Source organism: Siphateles boraxobius, unplaced genomic scaffold (genome assembly GCF_051911475.1).
Source record: "Siphateles boraxobius isolate OS27281-9 unplaced genomic scaffold, OSU_SipBor_1 9, whole genome shotgun sequence".
In the NCBI taxonomy this organism is placed as follows: Eukaryota; Metazoa; Chordata; class Actinopteri; order Cypriniformes; family Leuciscidae; genus Siphateles; species Siphateles boraxobius.
In genome coordinates this window covers 15,505,023-15,530,000 of record NW_027509219.1, presented here as the reverse complement: position 1 = coordinate 15,530,000, position 24,978 = coordinate 15,505,023, and the positions used below count along the sequence as shown (strand labels likewise).

Sequence of the window (24,978 nt, the reverse complement as noted above, 5' to 3'; positions counted from 1 at the left end):
GATTGATAGATTGATAGATTGATAGATTGAGTGATTGAGTGATTGATAGATTGATAGATTGATAGATTGAGTGATTGATATATTCATAGATTGAGTGATTGATAGATTGAGTGAATGATAGACTGAGTGATTGAGTGATTGATAGATTGAGTGATTGATTTATTGAGTGATTGATAGATTGAGTGATTGATAGATTGAGTGATTGAGTGATTGCTATATTGATAGATTGAGTGATTGATATATTGATAGATTGAGTGATTGCTATATTGAGTGATTGTGGTGTTGATATATTGATAGATTGAGTGATTGATATATTGATAGATTGAGTGATTGATGTATTGATAGATTGAGTGATTGATATATTGATAGATTGAGTGATTGATGTATTGATAGATCTGATTGATTGATAGATGAGTATTGATATATGATAGATTGATATATTGATAGATATAAGCGACACAAACACCGTTCTGTATACATCCTGCAGCACAGCACTAGCTATAGCTATCTGGGCATCGACATTAGCGCTTCGGGACGCTTCGGTCTGGCTGTCAAAATACTGAGTGATAAGGCTCGGAGGGCTTTTTATGCTATAAAATCACGACGTGGCCACCTAAAATTACCCATTAAAACCTGGATAAAATTATATAATTCAATAATAAAACCAATTCTTTTATATGGATGTGAAATTTGGGGACCAGTACTAAATTTAAAAAATTGGGATAAAACACCAGTAGAGAAATTACAATTGGAAATTGCCAAAAATATTTAAGGTCTTCATAGAAACACATCCACTGCTAGTGAGCTAGGCTTGTACCCGCTGAACATCGAGATCCAGAAGAGATGTGTTCAGTTCTGGCATCACCTCCATCAGTCTGAACCAGAGTCAGTCCAATATAAAGCCCTCCTCGCCAATGAAAGCTCAGCAGAACCTCATCCTCTAAACACACTCGCTCTTCAACTCGTCCATCAGGCTACACCCTCCGCTGACCACAGCTACAGCCCCAAAACTATTGTTAAAGAAATACACACAAATCTAAAAGACACCCATGATGAGTCACTAAAAGCACATTTTGACCTCCAGAATAAACTCCAATGTTACTCGACCCTCAATAGAACCACTAAATTGGCCAATTATCTATTTATTAAACATTTTAAAGAAAGACAAATCCTCTCCAAATACAGATTAAGTGACCATGATCTAGAGATAGAGAGAGAAAGACATAGACAAACATGGACAGAGAGAGAGCAGAGGATCTGTAGACACTGTGATCTATACAGCACATAGAGGATGAGGAACACTTTCTGCTTTTCTGTCCCAAATATACCGATATAAGATAAACTTTTCTGCCCAAATTTGAAACCTTGATTCCATCATTCTATGAACTGTGTGACACTGAAAAAATGTCCTTCTTACTTGGAGAAGATGATGCAGCTGCACTAGCGGCACTGATAGGCGAGGGTGTGAGGCTTCTCTGGAAAGAAAGATAGAGAGAGGGAGAAAGAGAGAGAGAGAGAGATAGGGAGAAAGAGAGAGAGAGAGAGAGAGAGAGAGAGAGAGAGAGAGAGAGAGAGAGAGAGAGAGAGAGAGAGAGAGAGAGAGAGAGAGAGAGAGAGAGAGAGAGAGAGAGAGATTGCAGACTACTTAACTTTTGAATAATTAATCTTTCATCAAAGTCTTAGAGAGGCAAAAAAGAGAACAGCCCAATCGGGTAAATGGCAGGCTACATAGTACATAGACATCATTATGAAACAGAAAGAAATGGTTGAGATTCAGTAAAGAATCACTAGAACATGAAAATGTATTTATCAGTTAGTGGAACTTAATTCAAATATATAAAATTTGTTGGTTTGTTTAGAAATGTTATATGACAATCGAGCTAGCACTTTGTTCCAGATTGGTTATTTTTAGGAAAAAAAATCCTGGAATACTTTCTTAGGAATATTATTTTTCTGTCTATTTTTATTCTAAAAATATTCTATTTTTAACCATAAACTAACATTTGTAAAACTTTCTGATGACAATTTTTTTTCCACTGGGATACTCTTACTCTAAAATAAAAAGAAAGAGAAAAAGAAGATTTTTTTAAAAAATATAAATCGAGAGCACAGATAAGAGGCAGCTTTAAATTATGGAATATATTTTTGCATCCAAAAACATTAATCAGGACCAAATGTGCAATTATGTCACATAATCATGTGTCTTAAACCTCACAAAGTAACATCAATACAGCAGTGAAAACAAGATGCATTGCCTGATACATGGGCGATCTCTCATGATACATGCTGAGTCTTTTTTTGAAGATATGGCAGAAATTAGGGGGGAGAAGGGAGAAACCATTCAGTATTTGTGTCAACGTCTATTTCTGTACATCCCAGATCTTTTCTGATCTAGCTTAAATCAAAACAAATGATGGATGATGTATACAGACACTTTTGCACTGCAGGAGCACGAAAGCAGCTTATCTATGTTGCCTATCATATCTAACTTTCACAGGCTTGATGAGGAACATAAAGCAGTGTGTATCTATTGGCATCTGATGAGCCTCCCTTAATTTACAGTAAATAAGTTATTAAAACAGTATTGCAAATTGTTATTTTAGTGGGTAAAAATAATTATTTGGTATGCTATTCTTTGTTTTCTCACCAAAAGGAACATTCTGTAACGGCTGAAATCTTTTGGATGAGTGACTGTTAAAAGTAAATAATAACTTAATTTCTTTAACGTTTCATAAGGAACTTTGGTTAAAAAGTTTTAACCTTCAATACGTAATCCGTTTTTTAAATACATCTCCTAAAAAAGAAATCAGTCAATATTACGATTTTGCAAAGCACGTTTTCCCTCAAATATAATTGTGATATGTATTAGCTATTGTTAGCGACATAACTTGAAAATGTACCTTTCACTCTGTGTTGACTGGAACAATCAATTGTTTTGTGTATTTGAACGCCATCTTGTGGTGAATGGCATGATTTACGTGCGTATTTCATGTTAACAGGACCAGGTGACCCCCGTACACAGGTAGTTATTTATCCTTCCAAATAAAATAGTTTTCCTCAACAACCTTTCCCATTCCATTTTCAACTAGCATTTCTAGCAATAATAAGTAATTAAGACTTGAAAATACTGTAAAAGAACGAAGAATTCTGAAAAATAGTAACTATAAAGAAGATGAATCTATTTAGCGGCGGAGGGATACAGGTGAAAACAGGTTAACGAGCTGGCTGAAGTTAATTGAATGTCATTTGGCGCTGCTCGAAGAAAGGGTAAGAGTCAGTCGACGATTTCTAAGACTTCAATGACTTTATACATTTATAATTAGACAGTGTATTGTTCCTGACATTTGCTAAATTGTTTATTTTCTTATAAACAATAGAAATGTCTTGAAAAATGTCTTAAACCATCAAATTTAGATTGCCATATTGTTTTGTCAGTTTCTGGCAATCAAGTCATTAACTTACTAACGTTACATCAGTTGCACTAAATTATATACACGATGAAAGAGCACTTTACTCCAGTATTTAGGTGATATATATGTATTTCGAATCGTTCAAGTTAACTTTTTTCACCAAATAACTAGAACTTTCTGTTACAAGCGCACCAAACACGTTCCTTAATAAAGTTAACGTAACGTATAGGATATTAACAAGAATAAAATATTTAATAAGATTTAGTATTTCTTTTAAAAATACAATAAAGTTACCGTGTATGATATTTACTCTAAACTACTAACTTATGCCGTATTAATGCATTTTACAGGCCTATAATTTATAACGTCACTTATTAAGTGCGAACTTGTCAGAGAACTCGTTATAAATTTGACAATAAAAGTGCACTTTTTAATATGTACAAGGAAAATTAAGTTAACAAACGTTAATTTTATACTATTCAAGAATTTGAGTTTAAACCTAATTAAGACACGATTTGAATGTCACGTGGCCGCTGTGCGCCATGCACGAGATCATGGATGAATCACGTTTTTAAATTCATATAGCAAGATTCCTCTACGCATTATATAAATTAGCTCGTTGTTCGTGGCAGATAATTCCTTTAAGTGTCAGTTGGCTGTTGATAATTACTTTTTCGATCAAATTACTCTTTACAAGTCTTTACTCTTTACAAGCCGAGAATAGGCCTAACGTTACTGCGTTTTAGATTATGGGAGGCACTTCCAGTTTGGAGAAGTTCCACTCAAGGCAAACAATTTTAAATCGTACAGATCCTCCTTATTCGTCTGAATGAGCTGTACAATTTCCTTCGTTTTCTATTTGCAGATGTCAGAAGAAAAACGTAATGTTTGAATTTTAATGTGACTCCTATAACAAGAATATCTATCAAAGAGCTCTTTTCCTCCTGATCATTTTTTTCATGCTTTTTTATTCTGTTGTAAGGTAAACAATATAAAAAGGACAACATATACCACATATTTGTGGTGTGCTCTCCCGATTTAATTTACAAAACCATTAACTGGAATTATTCAAGAATCCATCCTTTTCTCCCCAAATCTTCAAATTTTTTGTTTTGTTTTAGGAATGTTAACAATTAATCGACGATTGATTAATTGTCGATAATACATTTAATCGATAAAATGTATTGATCACAGGGCTCCAAACTAACTTTTTTCAGTAGGAGCACAGTGGCCACCAACTGAAAATTGTAGGGGCACAACCAGAAAAGTTAGGGGCACACACCGTAAATCAACATGCTGACCAAATATTCACATTTTTACTAATTTCCACTGTATTATTAATAAAAATCTTTGATAATAGATGCAGAAATTGCAATGTGCTGTTTCAAATTCAGTGTCACATTTTATTGTGCACTTTTGAAGATGCAACAACAAGGTAAACCAACAGCACCATCGCTGTCATGTCAGTACAAATAGGAAAAAAATATACCATACATTCAGAATAAAAAAGTGCTAAGTGACAAAGTGCTTAGTAACCAGACAAGGATGGGCATTTCAAGCAAAAATAATATCCGAAGATCGCTGGGTATTATTTGATTATTATTCGAAAATCGCACCCCTTCATCACATGCACACACACATGCGTATAGGCCACACACCAGAGCATGTGAGTAAAGCGGAGCGGTGTGACGCTTAAATATAAGTTAAACAAAAACTAAAAAATACTTTTTATGTTTCATTATATAATGTTTTTTATTTTTTTCATCTATGTTGATTATATGAAAAGGGAACCACATGAGATGAGTCAGATACGAGCATAAAATGCCCAATATATCGGAAAACATTTGGAATGGGTCAGACATGATTTTGACCATTTATTAAGTTTTGTTTTGTAGTAAGCCTTTCTTTAAAATGAATTTAGTATAAATTGTATTTTCATTTTAATCAATGTTTCATCAACAAATTGTCTGGATTAATAAGAAGCAAATATAGTAGACGATATAATCAGGACACGTAGGCGCGGGCGCTTGAACTGGAGCACGTCTCATAAATCAACCGAAACTCAGCGTATAAGATACTTGCCTCAAAGACCTGAGAAGTATATCTACAGAAAGCTTATAATGTCAACTTTTAAACAAAATAATTAAAAACGAACAGAAATGGGTTGCTCTCTGCTTATGTAGGTTGATTCATATGAAGTGTGCATTTCTCTCTATAGCGCTTCAATGCGAAGATGGCGAGTCAGCATCGTTAACTCTATCTTTGCAGTCGACACTGACAGAAAACACTAGTTTATTAATAAATAATTTAAATGTCTCATGCATAATCATTACTTTTGCAGTTTTTTTGTGGTAAGCTTTATGCGTGCGTTGAGATGTGGAATGGGCAATATATTACGAAAACGCTCATTATGGTTTAGCATTCTCTCCCATATAGTATACTTAAATTCAGTCGTGCACGGGCAGCCCTACTTATTTCACATATGTTAAACAGCACGTCACACAGGGCGTTCTGAGCGAGCTGCGCTTAATCTTCAGAAATGCGCACTCCGCTCTGGAGGAAATATTACTACTCCGCTCACATGCTCTGGTGTGAGACAATGTATATCTTCTTCTGTTGTCTGAGAGTTGATTGACAGCTTTTAGATGCATTATTGGCATCGCCACCCTCTGGTTACATGAACGTGTCACCGCATCAGAACCGGAAACATGGGGATTTTTTATAGACAATAATCGCACAACCTATTTGATATTCTATAATAAAATCAACTAATCGAATATTTGAAAATCGTGTCTCATCCCTAGCTCAGACGCACATACATAGATGGTTGTGATATTTTCTCCGTCTCCTTCCAACAGACATTTACACACGCTCATTATCTCTAGGACCCTCCCCATCCACACATTAGCCACTTAAGTAGCCTTTCCCTATTCTTCTCACCCTCATTGGCCTGCCACACATTCCGGATTCATTGACGCGCCCCTTCCGAGTTCAACTGTTAAAAAAAAGGGGGGAGGCAAATTTACTGGTCGTACATGTGCGACTGGATGTAAAATTCAGTCGCGCACACTCAAATTTTGGTCGCAGTCTGGAGCCCTGGATCATCGATTAAGTAGGATCATGGACTTGCCTGCTGCTCAACCGCGAAACATGCAACGCCCGTTTCACACATACTCCGTATGCGGTGCGTATTTTTTAACGAACCCATGTCAACGCCGCCTTCACACTGGCAGTTGAAATCAGCTCCGATACGGCTCCGAAACGACCGGAAGTCATTCATTTCCTATAGAGATTGGCAGACCACATGGGTCCGAAACCATAGACATCATATAGATAGACGCCCTATCGCCCGCTACTGCCTATTGGCGCGGACAAGCCGTGGGGCCGCCATCTTTAACTGGTCACACGCTCCACTCAGTGAAATCTGTTTAGCAGGTGCAATGAGCTGTCAGCGCATTTAATTAATCATATACCTCACTGAACTGATTTTCACGCCGGTTTTTTTCTGCAAAGGTCTTACAGGTAGCTATGATACACATGGTTCGGCGTATTTTAATATTCATAGTGGGCTTAACAGTAATAGAATATTCTGATATATGATATAAAGTGGCCATAATCCCCGAAAAGGTGGGAAAAAACTGGGACATTTTGTCTATCAATTTGATTGAAAAACCTAATGTTGTGTCTTCAAAAACAAAACGGGGATAGAGGTAGTTTTTTTCTGTGTTTAGCCAGGGACAGGCAGGCAACCAAAATCGCGGACTGTTCCCTGAAACCGGGGACGTCTGGTCAACCCTATGATATGTGATGTACGCTATGAAAACGTTATGCATTTTGCAAATCACACACTATAAATATGATAGAGAAGCAGAAAGAAAGTGGGAGTAAAGTCAGATATTTTAATAAGTTGAATAAACAATATATGATTATATTATATTAGAGTCTAATTGAAGCTTTTTATATTTGTCTCTCTCTGTCAAACACACACACACTGTATTACAGCATTATTCTGCATCCATCTCTTCCCAGCACTTGACATTTAGCAGCCCGCCTCCCGAGTCCCAACACACACACACGAAATAGTGAAGCTACCACCAAAATACTACATTACTAGTTAAGCTACAAGTAGTGACTGCCCAACACTGATAATAATACAGTCTGTGCCACTTGTGTAAAATTCGCAGGCCAATGTTATACCAGTAATATTTGTTTTATTTCTACAAAAACATTGTGTCAGTTGTAATCTAAGCCAGTGTTATGGAATATGACTTATCAAGTCTCAGTTCATAGCCGGGTGAACACCGGCCGGTGCAGTAAACATAGCCTAGCTAGCTGGCCACGATTTCAGTACAGTAATATCAAAGATCCTTGCTCCTTCTTAACTCTCTGGTAATATTCTATTCACAAAATACAACCAATAGTATTGTAACGTTAAATTTTACTTGTGAAAAGTAATCTCCCGAGCCCTATTTGGGATGGTCCGCCGATTTGAGCAGGAATATGCTGCAAAGTGTTCGGCATCTAAACTGCTGCTATGCGACGAAACTAGGAGTATGACCGGTTTAAGATGGCGGCCGTATTTCTCAGAGCCCAGCGGCCAATAGGGCATCTAGTCTCTATATAATATCCGAAACGACTGAAAAGGCTACATGTTTTGCTAAAAAAAAGCCACAAAGTTCCCCAGTTGTTTTGGTAGAAAGTTGTCTAAAATGTTGTGCTTTAATATGTAATTAATGGTTCATGATCAAATTAAATATGTACAGGTCTAAGTTGCATACGTTTCCAGGACAAGCCTTTTTACTATCTTTACCAAGAGTACCTCTGTTAGTTTGGTGCTACAGTATTTACATGAATCATTCAGCACAAAACTGCGAACATTTGTTATCTCGGTAATTTACAGATACGTTAATAAAGCTAAGTGACATGATGTACAACGCAGCTAGAAGCTAACGTTAACGTTTTCTAATGTTAGGCTAGAGATTAGAGATGCCAAAAATAACGTTCAAATACGTTGTTGACTTAACGTTACCTTAGAACAGATGTAGACATCCTTGTTTAATTTATCCACCACGTTTAGTTGGTGTTGTGGTCTACCGCATAATTTAATCCAGAGCAGACACTTATCTCGGTTGAGATGTGGCTTAATTTGGAAAGGGTAAAAAATACACACTGTCGCCCAGCCTCTCGGGATATCTAGTGTTGGAGTTGCATGTACTCCATGCACACCGTTTGAACATTTTAAACTTAAAATGACAAGAAAAAACATAAAAAAGAATGAAAACTGATTAACTGCAATGCATTTCAATGGACGTGGAAGCAGAGAATGTCCGAGTGTATTGGGAGCTATGCGCACTGTGATTGGCTTATCACGTTTGGGGGCGTGGCTTAGCCATAGGTCAATTCCAGCGGAAGTTAGCGTTGCTATGGTACTGATAAACAAACCTGAATTCATTTCTTAGTTTCTGCATGTTTCAAGTCTTGAAACAGGTTTGTGTTGCCTAACTTTGATGGCATGTATATCTAAAGCACAGTTTGCAGAGCAGGCTGCAATATTAACATTAACAAGAACAGTAACATCTGTTAAAAGAAAATCTCCGCCATTTTTGTACTACTCGCTTCCGACTAGGGTTGGGTACCGAAACGCGGTGCCAATAGGGAACTGGTTCCGACGTAAAGGGTAGGCTAGTAACCAGACCGAATAAGAACGAAAATTTCGGTGCCTGACTCTCTGTGTCATGTGACGCACACACGCAAGGTCTCTCGCTCTCTCTCCGCCGTGCGCGCACTATACGGTTTAGAGCACAGTCTGTTCTGTCTCACATGCGCGCTCTAGCTCGCTCGCTCTGGATTCCGGGAGATTTTAACTAATTTGCGGGCGTCAGGAAGCCGTTATCAATATGCGGGAGACTCCCGGAACGTCTGCTGATAGCAAGGGGATTAATGAAGATGCCGAAGACAAAACGCTCCAAGGTTTGGCTGCATTTCACGTGTAAAATTACGCGTCAGAACGCCCTCTGTGTGTGCCAATTGTCTGAAGCCATATAGAATCACGCCAATCCATTAGCTGATGGCGCGGGCACCGCCTCGACGCTCTTACGTCGTCATATTATATTAGCGCGTGCACCATGTGCTCCTCAGATTTCTCTGCCGAAAAAGGAAGCTTGTCGGCAGCGCGAGGAGCTTGGCAGCGAAACGCAGCGTCTCGTTCCCTATTCAGAGAACATAGGTTACCAGTAACCAGAGACGTTCTCTTTCATAGGTTCACTCAACGCTGCGTAGCTTAGACGCAGTGGGAACGAAACACCAAACTCGCTAAGCGCTGCCGTAAGTAGTACAATGACCAGATAACTTACATAACTGGTTCAAGCAGACAAAACATGGGAACCTGGAGCCATGTAAAGATTAGATTACCATGGTAGTAATCTATATTAATCTCCAGTATTATTACATTGTTTGATACAATATTGTTTTATTTAATGTTATGTAAATGTGAATTTTTATTTTATATTGGTTTATTAATTACCATATGTTACTTGTATTTATATTGTTTAAAGATTTAAGTTAATATTGTGTCCAGTTTGGCCCTGTAAATAAAAGGGTATTATTTTTTGACAAAGTGTGTGCGGTTTCGTTTTCTTAAGTACCGTTTCAAGAACCCTTTAAGCACCGGAAAGGTTTAAAAAATACAGAGTTGGTACTGGTATCAGATAAAACCCATCCGATACCCAACCCTATTTCCGGCGCTTTTCAATGGTTTAGTACGACGTCCGCTGGGGGCATATTGCGTATTACGGAACTGATTTCAACTGCCAGTGTTAAGGCGACGTAACAGGTCACGCCGCCTTACCACTGGCAGTTGAAATCAGCTTTGTATTACGCAATATGCCCCCAGCGGACGTCGTACTACACCATTGAAAAGCGTCGGAAGCAAGTAGTACAAAAATGGCAGAGATTTTTTTTAACAGATGTTACTGTTCTTGTTAATGAACATAAATTGAACATAGTAAATCTGCATCTAACTCAAGATAATACTACACTGTCAAATATGCATTTCGAGACAAAACATGTAATATTAATATTGCAGCCTGCGCTGCAAACTGCTGAAGACACATACCATCAAAGTTAGGCAACACAAAACTTTTTCAAGATTTGAAACATGCAGAAACAGGATGACTAATCAATTCTTGAGATTTAAGAATCGATATTGGTTCGTAAAAATGAGAATCGATTAATATTGAGAAATCAATATTTTTTACCCAGCCCTAGTGTTTAATAATTCATTTTGGGGGTGTTGATGAACTCGATCTACTCCATCTATTTTGATCATAGTTCTTAATCCGTTTCAGACGTGAAAGAGCTGTGACGTGTCACGCCTCGTTCTGGGTGCATGCTTTGGATGTGTGTTGTGCTGTGCACGAAAAACTTAATACACAACAAGCGAGTACCAAACAGAGAGATGCGGTTACTTTCGCTTCTATGTGCACTTGGATGTTTAAATTGACAATGATTAAAAGGTGCAAATTATTCACTTCGGGGAAGATGATAATCCAGTGGATTACTGGTAATCGAGTAATAATTCTGTGAAGGTGAACTCCAGTTGACTGATCCGACAACTGGCCCGAGTGTCTTTCATATTGGCCCCGGGCCATCAGGCAGTCCTTATTGTCGAGCCCTGATTTATATTAAGCTTGAAGGAACGGTATTGGCTGATCATGATGATAAGAAATCGGTAGTCGGTATTGGCTGCAAAAATCCTGATTGGAGCATCCCTAATGGTGACTATAACTTAACTTGTGTACAGCACTTTGAATTAGAATAAGTCAAAGCATTTTGAAGAAGCATCAAAATGACGGGACGAGCAAGAGCGAGATCAAGAGGCAGAGGTCGTGGTCAGGAGCCTGCTGCTCCTGGTGCGGTGAGTTTATTAATACTTATTTGAATATGATACAAGTTTATTGAAATAAACGTATTAATATTTAAATTTGACTGCAGCAACCACCATTATCACAAGAGGCTGCAAAGCCTGTTATGCCCCCTCCACCTGAAGGACAGCTGGTGGGCAGAGGGAGACAGAAACCTGCACCTGGAGCGATGTCTGAAGAAGGTAAGTGCATCAGAGCAACAAGTGAAAATATATACTAAATACTCTGTACTCTGCTATAGTATACTATAACATTCACGAATCACATTTCTTCCTCTTTACCTTGTTTCTTTCTGTAGTGATGCTCCAGATTTCTGCAGGCTTTCAGCAGGTTAAGATAGGGGAGAGAGGTGGGCGCAGGCGGGATTTCCATGATTCTGGTGTCCACACTCGCCAGCTCATGGAACATGTGAAAGAGTCCAAATCAGGTAGCAAAAAAATGTTAATGAGCATTTTTGCCCTTTTGCAAATGTCAGGGTTGGGTATTGGCACTGGTCTCTTGATTTGATTCTGTTTAATAATTTCTACTTGATTATAAATTAGATTAAGTTAGATGAATCCTTTAAATGGGAATAATTCAGTTAATTCAGGCAAAATTATTAAAAAAAATTCTATATCAAGTAAATGTTTTAAACTTTCTATTTATTTATCAAAGTATCCCTAAATCAGGTTTCCACAAAAGTATCAAGCAGAAAACGGTTTTAACATTACTGATGAAAAGAAATAAATGCAGCCTTGATAAGCATAAGATAATTATTTCAAAAGCAATAAAAAAGTCTTACTTAGGTGTATTTTAACCATTGAATGATTGTTCCCACGTTCATGTTCTGGTGTTTAGTTGTGTTAATGTGTGATACTAGATTTGAATCTCTTCCTGTGACAGGTGTTTCAGGCACTGCCATTGAGCTGAGGGCCAATTTCATGCGCCTGCTTTCACGGCCTCTGTGGGCTCTGTATCAGTACCACGTGGACTACAAGCCACCTATGGAGTCCCGACGCCTGCGCTCGGCTTTGCTTTTCCAGCATGAGGAGACTCTGGGCAAAGCACATACCTTTGATGGAGCAATTCTCTTCCTCCCAAACAAACTGCACAATACTGTATGTTTTTTACAACATGCCCATTGTAGTTTAATTGCTGTTGGTGAGGCCTTGGGGTGTGGATTTGATTTCATGGTCAATGATAAGTTGATTTCCCTTTAGGAGACAGTCCTGTGCAGTGAGACCAGAAATGGAGAGAAGGTTGAGATCACTGTCACACTGACCAATGAACTCCCGCCATCCTCTCCTGTATGCCTGCAGTTTTACAACATCCTCTTCAGGAGGTAATCACAGAATGCACTCTGTTTTAAAATACGGTTGTTTTTTATGAGGTGTTTAAACTTCCAATCCTGTTTATTTTGTGTTGTAGAATCCTGAGGATACTAAACATGCAGCAGATCGGACGCCATTACTACAATCCTGATGATCCATTCAACATTCCCCAGCACAGGTTATGAAAGAAGTGTGTTGTGTGTCTGTGCTAGGGATGGCGAAAACTAAAATTTTTCTTGACCGACCACCGAGCCTCATTAGCCGGTAGAAACCGGTTAACCGATTAGTTTAAAATATACTACGCTATTTGAAATAACAGCCGTTACCCTTAACATCTCGAGCCGTGCCTGCAATTTCACAACTCTGTCGCATCTCTCTGCCGCTCTGCCTCCCGCTCACACACACACCGCCCTGGCGCCGTCCTTCCACTCACGTCACTTTTTTTAAATCCCCTACAGCGCGAAACATGAGTCCAGCAAACGCGGCGCCGAGGAGCTTGTATGTAATCGGAGGACAAATGGCTACTTAGTTTCGAAATGGTTTGGGTACAAGGTGATCGCGTTGAAAATAAAGGCGTTAGTCTAGCGTTAGAAGCTCATTTGAAACATTGCCGCGGCTCATTTAAAAATGACAGCTCCGAAGAGACGCCGCTTTAGTTTGAGGTTACGTTAGTGCTAACAATAATAAAGAAAGATGATGATAATCATCACCTTATCTATTACCACTGAAATGTAGATGTAATGTATTTCCAAATCTAATGCGGGTGTCGCGTTTTCAGGTGATACATCATAGATGATGTGCTACTACTGTATTTAAGCACTGTATCACTGTTTGGTGAAATGGTCCCACACACTACTTTTATTTGCACGCTTCATCGTGTCGTCTGCCCTGGCTCTAACATCGAGTGTTTTAGCCTGTAGCCTTTACTTTTCGCAAACCTTGTGAGCGTGCGAACCCATACGCTGTGACCTCGTGCCAAATGTTTTTATTGGTTTATTAAGTACAAACAGGCAAGTTATTAAAAATTGAGTGTGAGGGATTTGTTTACTTCACACAAAAATATCCTGGAATGAGATGGCTAACTGTAGTAGCGTTTAGTCCACTGTCTATATTAGCCTAATTTAGAGATCACTTTTTTTTTTAACCGACTACCGACAACTTTGATCGGCTAACGTTGATACGGTCAACCATCGGTCAAACGGTCATCGGTTAACAACCCTAGTCTGTGCACACATACCCGCTGCTGGAGAATGATTGTACAATGGACCATATCTGTTTGCAGGTTGACAATTTGGCCTGGCTTTGTGACCACCATCCTTCAGTATGAGTCAAGCATCATGCTGTGCACCGATGTAAGCCACAAGGTTCTGCGCAGTGAGACGGTCCTTGACTTCATGTACAGTCTGAGGCAGCAGTGTGGAGACCAGCGATTCGCTGAAGCCTGCACAAAGGAGCTCGTGGGCCTGATCATTCTGACCAAGTAAAATGATCATACACTTACATATACTCTGCCGGTCAAAAGTCTCTTATTCTCACCAAGACTACATTTATTTGATCAAAAATATAATAAATCAGTTTTATTTTGTAATAACAGTACAATTTTAAAATATAAATGGAGTTTTTCTTGGATGGATTTAATACTTGAAAAGAATTTAAATAATTAGCAAAAGTGATTTAACGTGAGAATGTACAAGCAAATGGTGTTTAATAAATTATTATTTATAGGTACAATAACAAGACATACAGGATCGATGACATTGCCTGGGATCATACCCCTAACAACACATTCAAGAAGGGAGATACAGAGATCTCGTTTAAGAACTACTTCAAAACGGTAGCTTAATAATATAGGGAATTATTTTGACACTAGTTGCAGAATTTTATGGTCATACTCAAGTCATTCTCCTCCTCTCCAGCAATATGGTCTGGACATAACAGATGGCAACCAGGCTCTTCTGGTTAGTCATGTGAAGAGACCTGGCCCTGCAGGACGGCCTCCACCAGGACCTGCCATGCTCGTTCCAGAGTTCTGCTACCTCACAGGTAAGTCTTTTGAAAACCCATTAAATTGTTTGAAGAGTTTTCCTTCATGTGATGTACCTGTATGCACTGCATTAGCCATAAAAAAGGACTCATCCTTTTTTAATAGCCAGAATCCTGTAGTTTATTGCAATCAGGGTTCGTACAAGGTGCTTAAAATGATCGAAATACTTGAATTTGACATTCTGAAATTTAAAGGTACAATTTGTAATTTTTTCACCCGCAATTTCAAAACAATAACAAAGACAAAGCTTGATGACAGCTATGGAGAGTTTAATGATGGGAGATGTCTTTTTCACCATCCAGAGATGTATGGAATTCACATCAGCTAATAAATTAGTTTTTGTATTAAAGGACAATTCCGGCCAAAAATTAACCTAGGGGTAAATAACACATGGGTACCGAGTCGACCGTTCGCTGGGATGCGTTTGCATCATAATCGAATGTACCCAGTTTTATCTTTAATTTTAGTTTTACCACAGATGAGCTTATAACGCTAGTATATAGGGCATAGAATAAGTAAAAAATAAAAATCGGTAGCATAATTAAGGTCTCTACCTGCAGTTTAGACAGTTTAATAAGATACTTTATAAAGACAGTACACTTCACGTATTTAGGCAGGAGCCATCTTTGGAAAATAGTCTCGATCAGTCGAACCACGAATGCCATGCTACGTGAGCTGAACTGTGGCTTTTGACCAGCACGTAGCATGGCGTTCGTGGCTAGACTCATTCGAGTCATAAGACGTTTCTTTGTGACTTCAAGACGAAACATTAGCATATTGCGCTTGCAGACACCAGGGAAAACTTGAAACCACTCAAACACTGCAGCTGATTCCTGTGGATGCTGGATAGCATCATGTCGAGACGACGCTGTGCTCTACAATGTGAAGGTAAAGCCAGTTTTTTTCACTGCCCAAGGATGAGCATGTGAAGAATCACTGGTAAAAATTCATCTTTACCAAGATATTTGTTCAGTGTTGAATTCTGCATGCGGGCTAATCCTCTGATTATAACAAACAAAGTGTAGATATTATGAAAGATTCTTTGTGCAGTCAGCTTTATTGATTATAACTGAGACTTGTGAGATCACGATGAATTGAGATGTCAGCTTTGTAGGAATTATCAAGGGAGCGCACTTTGCGCACATTCAGTCATGCCAATGCACGCAGTAGCCTGTTTGCTTTTCTTAAATTAACAGTGGTTTGTGAATGTTGAGGCTTTAATAACAAATAATTTATCGGGAACCTTTTATGCTGATGTGTAGGTGGTGGTGACGCGTAGGCTAACTTGAAAATATTTCATGCATGTACAGAAAAAAATCTATTTATACTTCTATGTAGGCAGGAGTGGGGAAAAAATGTTGCGGGCGGGAGAAGGTAACTTATTTATTTGGGAGCTGGACTGAAAAAACCGTCCCGCACAGGTCTCTAATGTAAGGCCGGGGACATAATGGCTGCGTGACGTGCACGTCTCAGCTGCGTGGTGTGTCCGTTTTTATTTCGGCTCCCGTGTTAACAGGTTAGAGCTTGCATACTGTCTGCGTGACGTGCGTTTCAGGCGTGCATGCTAGAAATAGAACCGACGCCTATTTTTCACGCGACACGCAAGCGTGTTGGAAGTGTTTCCAGACCAAATAGAATAGGAAAAGATGTTTATATGTCATTTTGACACGAATAAATATTAATAAATTACATTTTTATGTTTGAAAGTCTATAGGTTTTGACATAAATGCAGATATAAATATAATTAAAAAAATAATAATAATGATCGATTTTCAATTATTGCACCTGTCAATACAGATCGAAATATTCTGTAGGCTAGCCTATTTTGCAGTCTATACTGCCGACGTGGTCTTTGCTGTATCAGTAGGCTATATAGGCCTATTTATGTTTATAAACATATACATGCATATATATATATATATATATATATATATATTTAAACAGCACCTATGTCCCGAGATGGCCCTCCCTGCACGTCGCCTAGCAGCAGCAGCGCCGCGTCACACGTTTCTGGTGTGCAAAGACACAGAAAACGCAACACAGCTGACACGCAACAGAAACGCCACGCTTACATCACGCAGCTAGTGTGTCGCCGGCCTAATGCTATATTAGCCTGTTACTAATATGTGGCTATTTGTCAAATGATTTGGTGGGTTAATGCTGCTCAGTTTTACACATTTAAAACAATCGTAATAAAAATAAATTTGAACAAACTTTTTTTTTTTGATTTTCGAACGATAATCGACTTTTGCTCCTCGTTTTTCGAATGGCATTTTTGGCAGAAATTCACATCCCTAGAACAAACCCACAGTATTTGCAAGTAATACTTGCAATAGTATTACTTATTTAAAAAAAGTAATACTCAGGTCACTTTGAATAAGGAAAGCGATATCTTTGTCATAGTAACTTTTCAATGGTTAAAGTTACCACAGTAATTGCATCTGCTGCACTTTATTTGTACCGTTTTGTTTTATTGCTTTATTTTTGTTTATCTATTTACCTTTTTTAGAATTTGAAAGATAATAAAGATATTGTTTGATGAGTGTGATCTCTGATTTAAGTCCTTATAAACCAAAAAAGTAGTGATAGAAATTCGTGGAATTGAATTTTACAGTATTTGTTTGAACCCTGTGCAATTAAAGACACTGAAAAAACCTTCCATCATGCATTCGAATATGCCTACAACTTGTCTAAAGTATTCACACAACAGTAAGCAAAAAGCCCTCAAATGACCTACTACTTCTGCCGAGATTCTAAAGTGCTCATCTAAATCTTTACTATCCCACGAGACAACGAGAGAGGATTTATAAAGTGCAGTGAAGCAATGCTACCCTACAAGTCATGTGACAACATGGCTAATACAGTGCATTCATATATCATTCATACTATATAGAACATACTATTTTAATGTTTGAAGGTTTGTTCCTTATCAAATTTCAGTACCTACTCAGTGAGTTATTTGCTACTTGTTTAAAGTCAATGGCAGGTGGTATTTATATTAAGGTGACAGGGACATTTTTTTAGAGACATTTGTTTTGTTTTATTGTGCAAAATTTGTAGACACCTCAAGGTGAAAGGTGACGACCTCAAAACTGATAGACAGAGTAAAATATGATTTGGAACGCATTTAAGTCTTGTTTTCAACTGTAAACAACTCCCTGACCTGTATGTATTCATTTGCCTTGAAGGTTTGACAGATAAGATGCGAGCCGATTTCAACATCATGAAGGATCTTGCCTCGCACACAAGGCTGAGTCCTGAACAGAGAGAGAGCAGAATTAACCGCTTAATCTCCAACATCGACAGGTTCTATACCAGCCCTATTGATGTGTTTTGTTTCTTAATTATGAGTATTTGTATATTTTATTGGCTCTCAAATTCACTAGAAACGGAGACGTGCAGAATGAACTTACTACTTGGGGTCTGAGCTTTGAGAACCGACTGCTGAGTCTGAATGGAAGAGTTCTGCCCTCTGAGAGGATTATACAGGGAGGGAGAGCGGTAAGACAGACCGCTTCACATCCCAAAAGGCATTCATAACGTAACAGTTTCATTGAGGTCCTGATTATTTTCTTTCGTTTTCATCTCTTAGTATGAGTATAATCCATGGGCAGCTGACTGGTCTAAAGAGATGAGAGGTCTCCCTCTGATAAGCTGCATGAATCTGGACAACTGGCTGATGTTCTACACACGCCGGAATGCAGAAGTTGCCCAATCTCTGCTTCAAACTCTCAACAGAGTGGCTGGGCCCATGGGAATCCGCATGCAGAGGGCCATCATGTGAGTTGTGTGAAACGTTTAATGTCCAAAACTTTCCATTCAATTTTCATGTTAATAAGCATTTCCTGCCCAAGCAGGGTTGAGTACGAGGATCGTCAGGAATCTCTCCTAAGAGCCCTGCAACAGAACGTTGCACGTGAAACACAGATGGTGAGACTAGCAATCACATTCATGCACAATTTGAATATCCAGACTGAGCTTTTGTTTCAAACAGCTGATGTGCCTTCCATAGGTGGTTGTGATCCTGCCTACCAATCGAAAGGACAAGTATGACTGTGTGAAAAAGTTCCTGTGTGTGGACTGCCCCACTCCCAGCCAGTGTGTGGTGTCTCGCACCATCAGCAAACCTCAAGCGCTTATGACTGTGGCCACCAAGATTGCTTTGCAGATGAACTGCAAAATGGGAGGAGAGCTGTGGAGTGTAGAAATCCCTGTAAGACTCTCAAATGACTGGCTCTGTTGGTTTGTGCCAAGTGTCCGATTCCAAATGTAATCTTTGTCTTTCAGCTCAAGCAGCTGATGATCGTAGGCATAGACTGTTACCATGACACCGCTTCTGGGAAGAGATCAATCGGAGCACTGGTGGCCAGTCTTAACCACGGCATGTCAAGGTAATATAATGATTTGAAGATGGGACTGTTTAAACAAATGAAAGCTTAAAGCTTGGGTATGTGATTCTCTTTTTTGTAAATTTGTTCAAAGTACTTTAAATCCTATTCCTAACCCACTTACAGCCACTGAGTTAGAAGCGCTGAAATGAAAATTAAGTAATTTAATCATCTGTGGAATGGGCAGGACTCAAACTCCAGCCAATAATTTCCAAGACCACCTAGAATCATTGGGCTGTAAGCTCGTCAATCAAACGGTCGTACCACAACCACTATGGCAAGCCGTTTTAACTTTTATTCATTTCCAGGATATGAATTCTTGATATCAACAATTCAATTTTTGATATCAACAATTACATTTTTTATATCAACAATTACATTTTTTATATCAACAATTTAATTATTGATATCAACAATTTAATTATTGATATCAACAATTTAATTCTTGATATCAACAATTAGATTTTTGATATCAACAATTGAATTCTTGATATCTGTAATTGTATTTTCACTAGTGAAATGTCACCATAGGCTGCCATTCAAAATTAATTGTTGATATCAACAATTGATTTCTTACTAGTAGAAATATAATTTTTCATATCAATAATTACATTGTTACTAGTAAGAATGTGAATTCCTGATATCAATAATTCAATTGTCACTAGTTGAAATGTCTATTCTTGATATCAACAATTTAATTGCTACTAGTAAAAACTTTCATTTTTGATATCTGAAAATGTATTTCTGATATCAATATTATTTCAGATATCTAAAATGGCTTTCTTACTAGTAACAATCACATTCATGATATCAGAAATTAACATAGTCACTAGTGAAAATGGAATTATTGATGTCAAAAATGAACATTGTTACTAGTAGCAATTCAATTGTTGATATCAAGAATAGACATTTCAACTAGTGACAATTGAATTCTTGATATCAAAAATAAAGGTTTTTACTAGTAAGAATTGTATTTCTGATATGTGAAATTGGAATTGCAACTAGTAAGAAATCAATTATTGATATCAACAATTGATTTTGAATGGCAGCCTATGGTGACATTTCACTAGTGAAAATACAATTACAGATATCAAGAATTATAGTTTTTACTAGTTGAAATACAATTCTTGATATCTAGAATGAGCATTTTAATTTGTAAAAATGTGATTGTTGATATCAAGCATTAGCATTGTTACTAGTGGAAATGTAATTTCTGATATCAAAAATTGCCATTGTTACTAGTATAAATCTAATTCCTGATATCAATAACTATAATTTTAACTAGTTAAAATTGAATTGTTGATATCAAGAATTCATATCCTGGAAATGAATAAAAGTTAAAACGGCTTGCCATACAACCACACCCCCCTCCCCCCAGCGCGCGTGACCCCCTTCGTTCGCATACTCAAAGCTAGGGATGCAACGATTAAAGATTTTGTAAGTACGATTATTGTCTGAGAAATAATCACGATTTAACAATTATCACGATTATTATGCATCAATTAATTTCACAACACTATATGTATAATATCACATGAACACTCAACACTAGATTTTCATGTGTTATTTGCCACAACACAGTACAAAATTATAAAATGACAAACGATAATCAATCTCTTCCTTTGGAATTAAAGAGAAGTGCTTTGTAAACATCCAGCATTTTTCTTTTAAAATAACAAATTAAGTCAATGGCTGCAGGGCTCTTTGATTGAAATAGATCACAAAATGATTAAGTGTTTAGTTTGTTCTAAATTTATTTTCAACCTGAGGTAGAAAACTTGATAACATGAAAACAATATCTTGTTGGTATTTGACTTAAAAACAAATAAAGGGATAATAAATCCCAATGAAAATAAGAATAAACAAAGTATTTGGCTCTATTGAATTAAATGTAAGCTAAATATTAACTATGTATTTCTTTTAAAAGAAAACAAATATAGTCCACATGTTATCCACTCCAATATTATTGTACTTATTTTAATACTCTTTTTTAAATTATTAATCCAAATTTTACATGTGCCTTTAGAAAATCATCTATTATAATCTCATTATTTTGGTTTGTTTGTTTGAAGTTTAAGTAAAAATTATAGAAAGAAACTGAGAACATCTCTCATGTAGTGTTATTAATAACTGAAATGCAGTTAATTGGTAGTCCTAGAAGTCTACACGGCCCTGATCTTATGTTAGTGTTTTACACCGGGCATATTAAAACTACAAAGCCTAACATTTACAGGAGAAAGCAATAGGATATTAAGTTAAATGTTCACTGACTGAAACTCTTGAGAGCACGTCACATTCTGTTTTCCACAGACTTGGGTAACCAAAACATTCCGCTGTTTTTTGGTTGTTGTTTTTTTACGTTGCACTGAAAGCTGAAAGTTGCACGCCACGTTCTCCTTTTTCCAAAGCGCTAGGGCGGTTGCGCTCCGGAGGCGTCTGTCGTTGCTGTGTTGGTTCTTGTCACTTGACCTAAGGTGCGCTTGCGGCATTTTGAAAAGTAGAGATGTTTTTATCTCGATGCGGCGCGCACGCGCTTGGAAAAAACGAGCGCGCCGCTTCCCTTATGAGCGCGCATGCCGCACGCTTACATTTGAAATAACGAACTTGAGCGCGCAAAAGACGCGATCTGTGAACAGGCCCTTAAGGCGTTTTTTCGGTGGAAATAGAGCGTCGCTGCTAGTCCCCCTGCCATAGTGGTTGACGAGCACGGCATTAAGCTGGTGCACCGCTGGTGTAACCTTGTTTTCGTTTGGTGCAAAAGTTCCGTTCCGTGCAGAACACTCGGTGTAGCATAGTCTTTACGATTAATTAACCGTGACGTTTTAAAGCGCGGTTAATTGTGAAATCCGGTAATCGCTGCATCCCTACTCAAAGCTCGTGACGTATCTTGTCAGTAAAGCCGGTTCCATGATTAGTAGTAAATTGTCATTACAATCTCTCGCGCATCTGAGTTTTCGCTCGTGCATGATTGCGCGACCATGTTCTTTGAATGGGTGGAGTCAGGGCCAGCGTTGGAGGAAAGAAGGTAGGACCATTTGAATTGTGTATTTTCAAAATCTGCCGGTCGTTTTACAAATCACATACCCCACCTTTAAAATTCTGTGCTCAACATTATGTTGGACTGGTTAGGCAATAAAACAAAAGAGTCCTTACTGTGAATGTTTTTCAAGAAAATGCGAAACATTTAAAGTAGATTAAAGTTGAGTTTTGAGTTAGAAAGGAACCTTGCATTTTGGTTATTGGTGGACTAGGTAGTCAATAGGATTTAGTGAAAATAATGCTGTTGTCATTAATTCTGCAGTTAAAAGATTTCAGAATACATTCATAATTGTACATAATTGTTGTATAATGTTGCTTTTGTTATCTTTTCAGGTGGTTCTCCAAGTGTGTCTTACAAAACCGTGGCCAGGAGATAATCGATGCACTGAAAGGGTCGTTGCAAGGTGTGAAATGTTGCAAAATTATTTTGGTTATTAGTTTCACCTTGCTGCTTTGCCTTTTCTTTAAAAAAAAAATCATAATTATGTAATTAACTCAGCGTGTCATTCCAAATCTGTTTGACTTTAAATGAGTCTGGTGGGTTTTTGGTTAAATGCCTAAAATAAGGTTTATGGTTAACACAAATTCTCAAGATATTAAATACAACAAAATATATCAGTATTACCCCAGTGATTTTTTAAATTAATTGATTAATTTATTTTTAATTATGAAAAAGGCAGTCGCTAACAAGTAGTTGAATGGCACTACAGAGTTTGTTGGTGACACTAAACGTCGGCCCGCAAAAAAAAGGAAAACTCTACAATACTTGCTAGTCTACTTTCACAGCCTTGTTTATGGTCTTGCAAACTATTCTCTCTCAAACTTTCCAACTTGTAGATTTTAAATGAGATTGAAAGAGGTGTCGGAAATTTTGTGGGGGGGGTCATTTCTAAAATCTTAATAGACTAACTTTAACTTTATATTTCTGCCTATTTTATGTAGGCTTTAAAATTTATAAAAGTTATTAATTTGTGAAGATTACCTTGAACAAAATGCAAGAATTAAAATTTTGATGGTCACATCTTACATTCTGCAATAATCCAAAAGCCATTGGGAAAATCCCCTGGTCAAGGGAACCAGGGTGATGCGAAATTGCTAGTTTGCTTACAAAATACATCATCCCTATACTGAAGCTGTGTGTCTCTTTAGCTGCTCTGAAGGCCTATCTGAAGTACAACAATTCCCTGCCCTCACGCATCATTGTGTACCGAGATGGAGTTGGAGACGGCATGCTGCAGAGCGTGGTGGACTACGAAGTTCCTCAGATCATGCAGTCCATCAAGACCATGGGGCAAGATTACGAGTAAGCCACACTTATGCACACATTCACACTGTGGGGATGTTGAATTCCCTTGGTTGTATTCATATTTTTGTTTTGCATACAGGCCCAAGCTGACAGTTGTGGTGGTGAAAAAGCGCATCAGCTCCAGATTCTTTGCCCGGATTGATGGCAAAATTGCCAACCCTCCTCCTGGAACAGTCATCGACACTGAGGTCACTCGTCCTGAGTGGTGTGTATAGATTCTACGGTCATCACGATACTGAAATTTACAACTTCAATACGATACCTTGAAAAATATTAATATTCGATTACCACAGGGAAAAACTGACACATGCTGCCATACAGATTTATTTTGAGATTATATGGATTCGATCTGAATGGATAACATTACGTATTACATATATTTGTGCAGATCATAAAGGTTTTAAAAAGTCTTGCAGTTGATTTTAAAAAGTCCAGATAGCCTAATATTATCTGTTTCATATTAGTACGATAATGCAAACTGCTCACCTTAATGCTACGTCTGCTTTCAGGTATGATTTCTTCATAGTAAGTCAGGCTGTGCGCTTTGGTTGTGTCTCACCTACGCACTACAATGTGGTGTTTGACAACAGTGGCCTCAAGCCAGATCACATGCAGAGACTCACCTACAAACTCTGCCACATGTACTACAACTGGCAGGTAACAACCAATGTAGATCAGCATCACACGACTGAAATAGCTCTATAATACTATGTGCCATCTCATGTATTCTTCATGGCTCTCTTCTTTCTCTGAAGGGGATTGTCCGAGTGCCTGCGCCATGTCAGTATGCCCACAAACTGGCCTTCCTGGTTGGTCAGAGCATTCACAAGGAGCCCAACATGAACCTGGATGACTTCTTGTACTACCTGTAACCTGCAGGGTTACCATAACCCTGTAACCTGTACCTGTAACCATAAGTGATAAGATGGAGGGTCTGGAAGAATAAATGGGCCATTCTTATAGTTTATTTTCAAAGTTGAATCAGTTGAGTGAAAAAGTATATTATCAGGAGAACATTTGTTTATATTACTACATATAGTGTCTTGAGAGAGATGCAGGTACAAAAATGTTTGTTTGTAAGGGAGAAATGCTCATGGTCCTACTTTTTTCTTTTAAATACTCCCTTCTATTGTTCTGATATCTTGTGAAGATAAACTCCCTGTTTTAATGTAAAGGGATAGTTCAAATTGCAGATTTCTTAGATTGTTTAGAGGCTCTGTTAATTGAATTAAACATTTATTTTCAAGTGTCCAATATAAAAGATGAACAGTTAAATGTGTAGTGAATGTCTTGAGTGTTCATGTACTGCATTCATTCATGTATGGGTTTCATGTTTCACACAATTAAATGGTAGTGATTGTAGGAACAAAGGAAAGAAAATTTCCATGTAAATCAGAAGTATTCGAAAGAGCTAAAGATGAGAAAAATAAAGTATTGATGTGTTGTTGAAATCCATTTGGATTGAGTCTTATTGCAGGGCACAGATTTGAAAAGAATAAAGCTCAAGTTCCCATGGCTTGCTAGCTTTTTTTGTTAAAACATTAATTAAAAAATAATTC

At 37.9% G+C, this 24,978-nt stretch overlaps 1 protein-coding gene across 1 annotated transcript; it reads left to right on the top strand.

Annotated features, from left to right (window-relative positions):
• The first annotated feature begins 3,173 nt into the window (after positions 1–3,173).
• Positions 3,174–24,870, top strand: piwil1 (piwi-like RNA-mediated gene silencing 1). The gene is made up of 21 exons (XM_077222604.1): positions 3,174–3,267; positions 11,212–11,325; positions 11,403–11,514; positions 11,631–11,759; positions 12,215–12,429; positions 12,532–12,653; positions 12,740–12,820; positions 13,925–14,122; positions 14,368–14,476; positions 14,559–14,685; positions 17,875–17,992; positions 18,073–18,187; positions 18,279–18,466; positions 18,544–18,616; positions 18,699–18,899; positions 18,974–19,077; positions 22,447–22,517; positions 23,263–23,416; positions 23,499–23,624; positions 23,929–24,076; positions 24,175–24,870. The coding sequence occupies exons 2-21, from the start codon at positions 11,257–11,259 to the stop codon at positions 24,289–24,291; spliced, it is 2,577 nt and encodes an 858-aa protein (XP_077078719.1). The 5' UTR covers positions 3,174–3,267; positions 11,212–11,256; the 3' UTR covers positions 24,292–24,870.
• Positions 24,871–24,978: the final 108 nt, after the last annotated feature.

What these genes read in the sequence shown, in the direction of transcription:
- piwil1 (XM_077222604.1), top strand. Translation starts at nt 11,257, where the DNA reads ATGACGGGACGAGCAAGAGCGAGATCAAGAGGCAGAGGTCGTGGTCAG. An exon ending in AGCCTGCTGCTCCTGGTGCG is followed by an intron (nt 11,326 to 11,402) that starts GTGAGTTTATTA and finishes ATTTGACTGCAG; the next exon opens with CAACCACCATTATCACAAGA. An exon ending in TTAATCTCCAACATCGACAG is followed by an intron (nt 17,993 to 18,072) that starts GTTCTATACCAG and finishes CAAATTCACTAG; the next exon opens with AAACGGAGACGTGCAGAATG.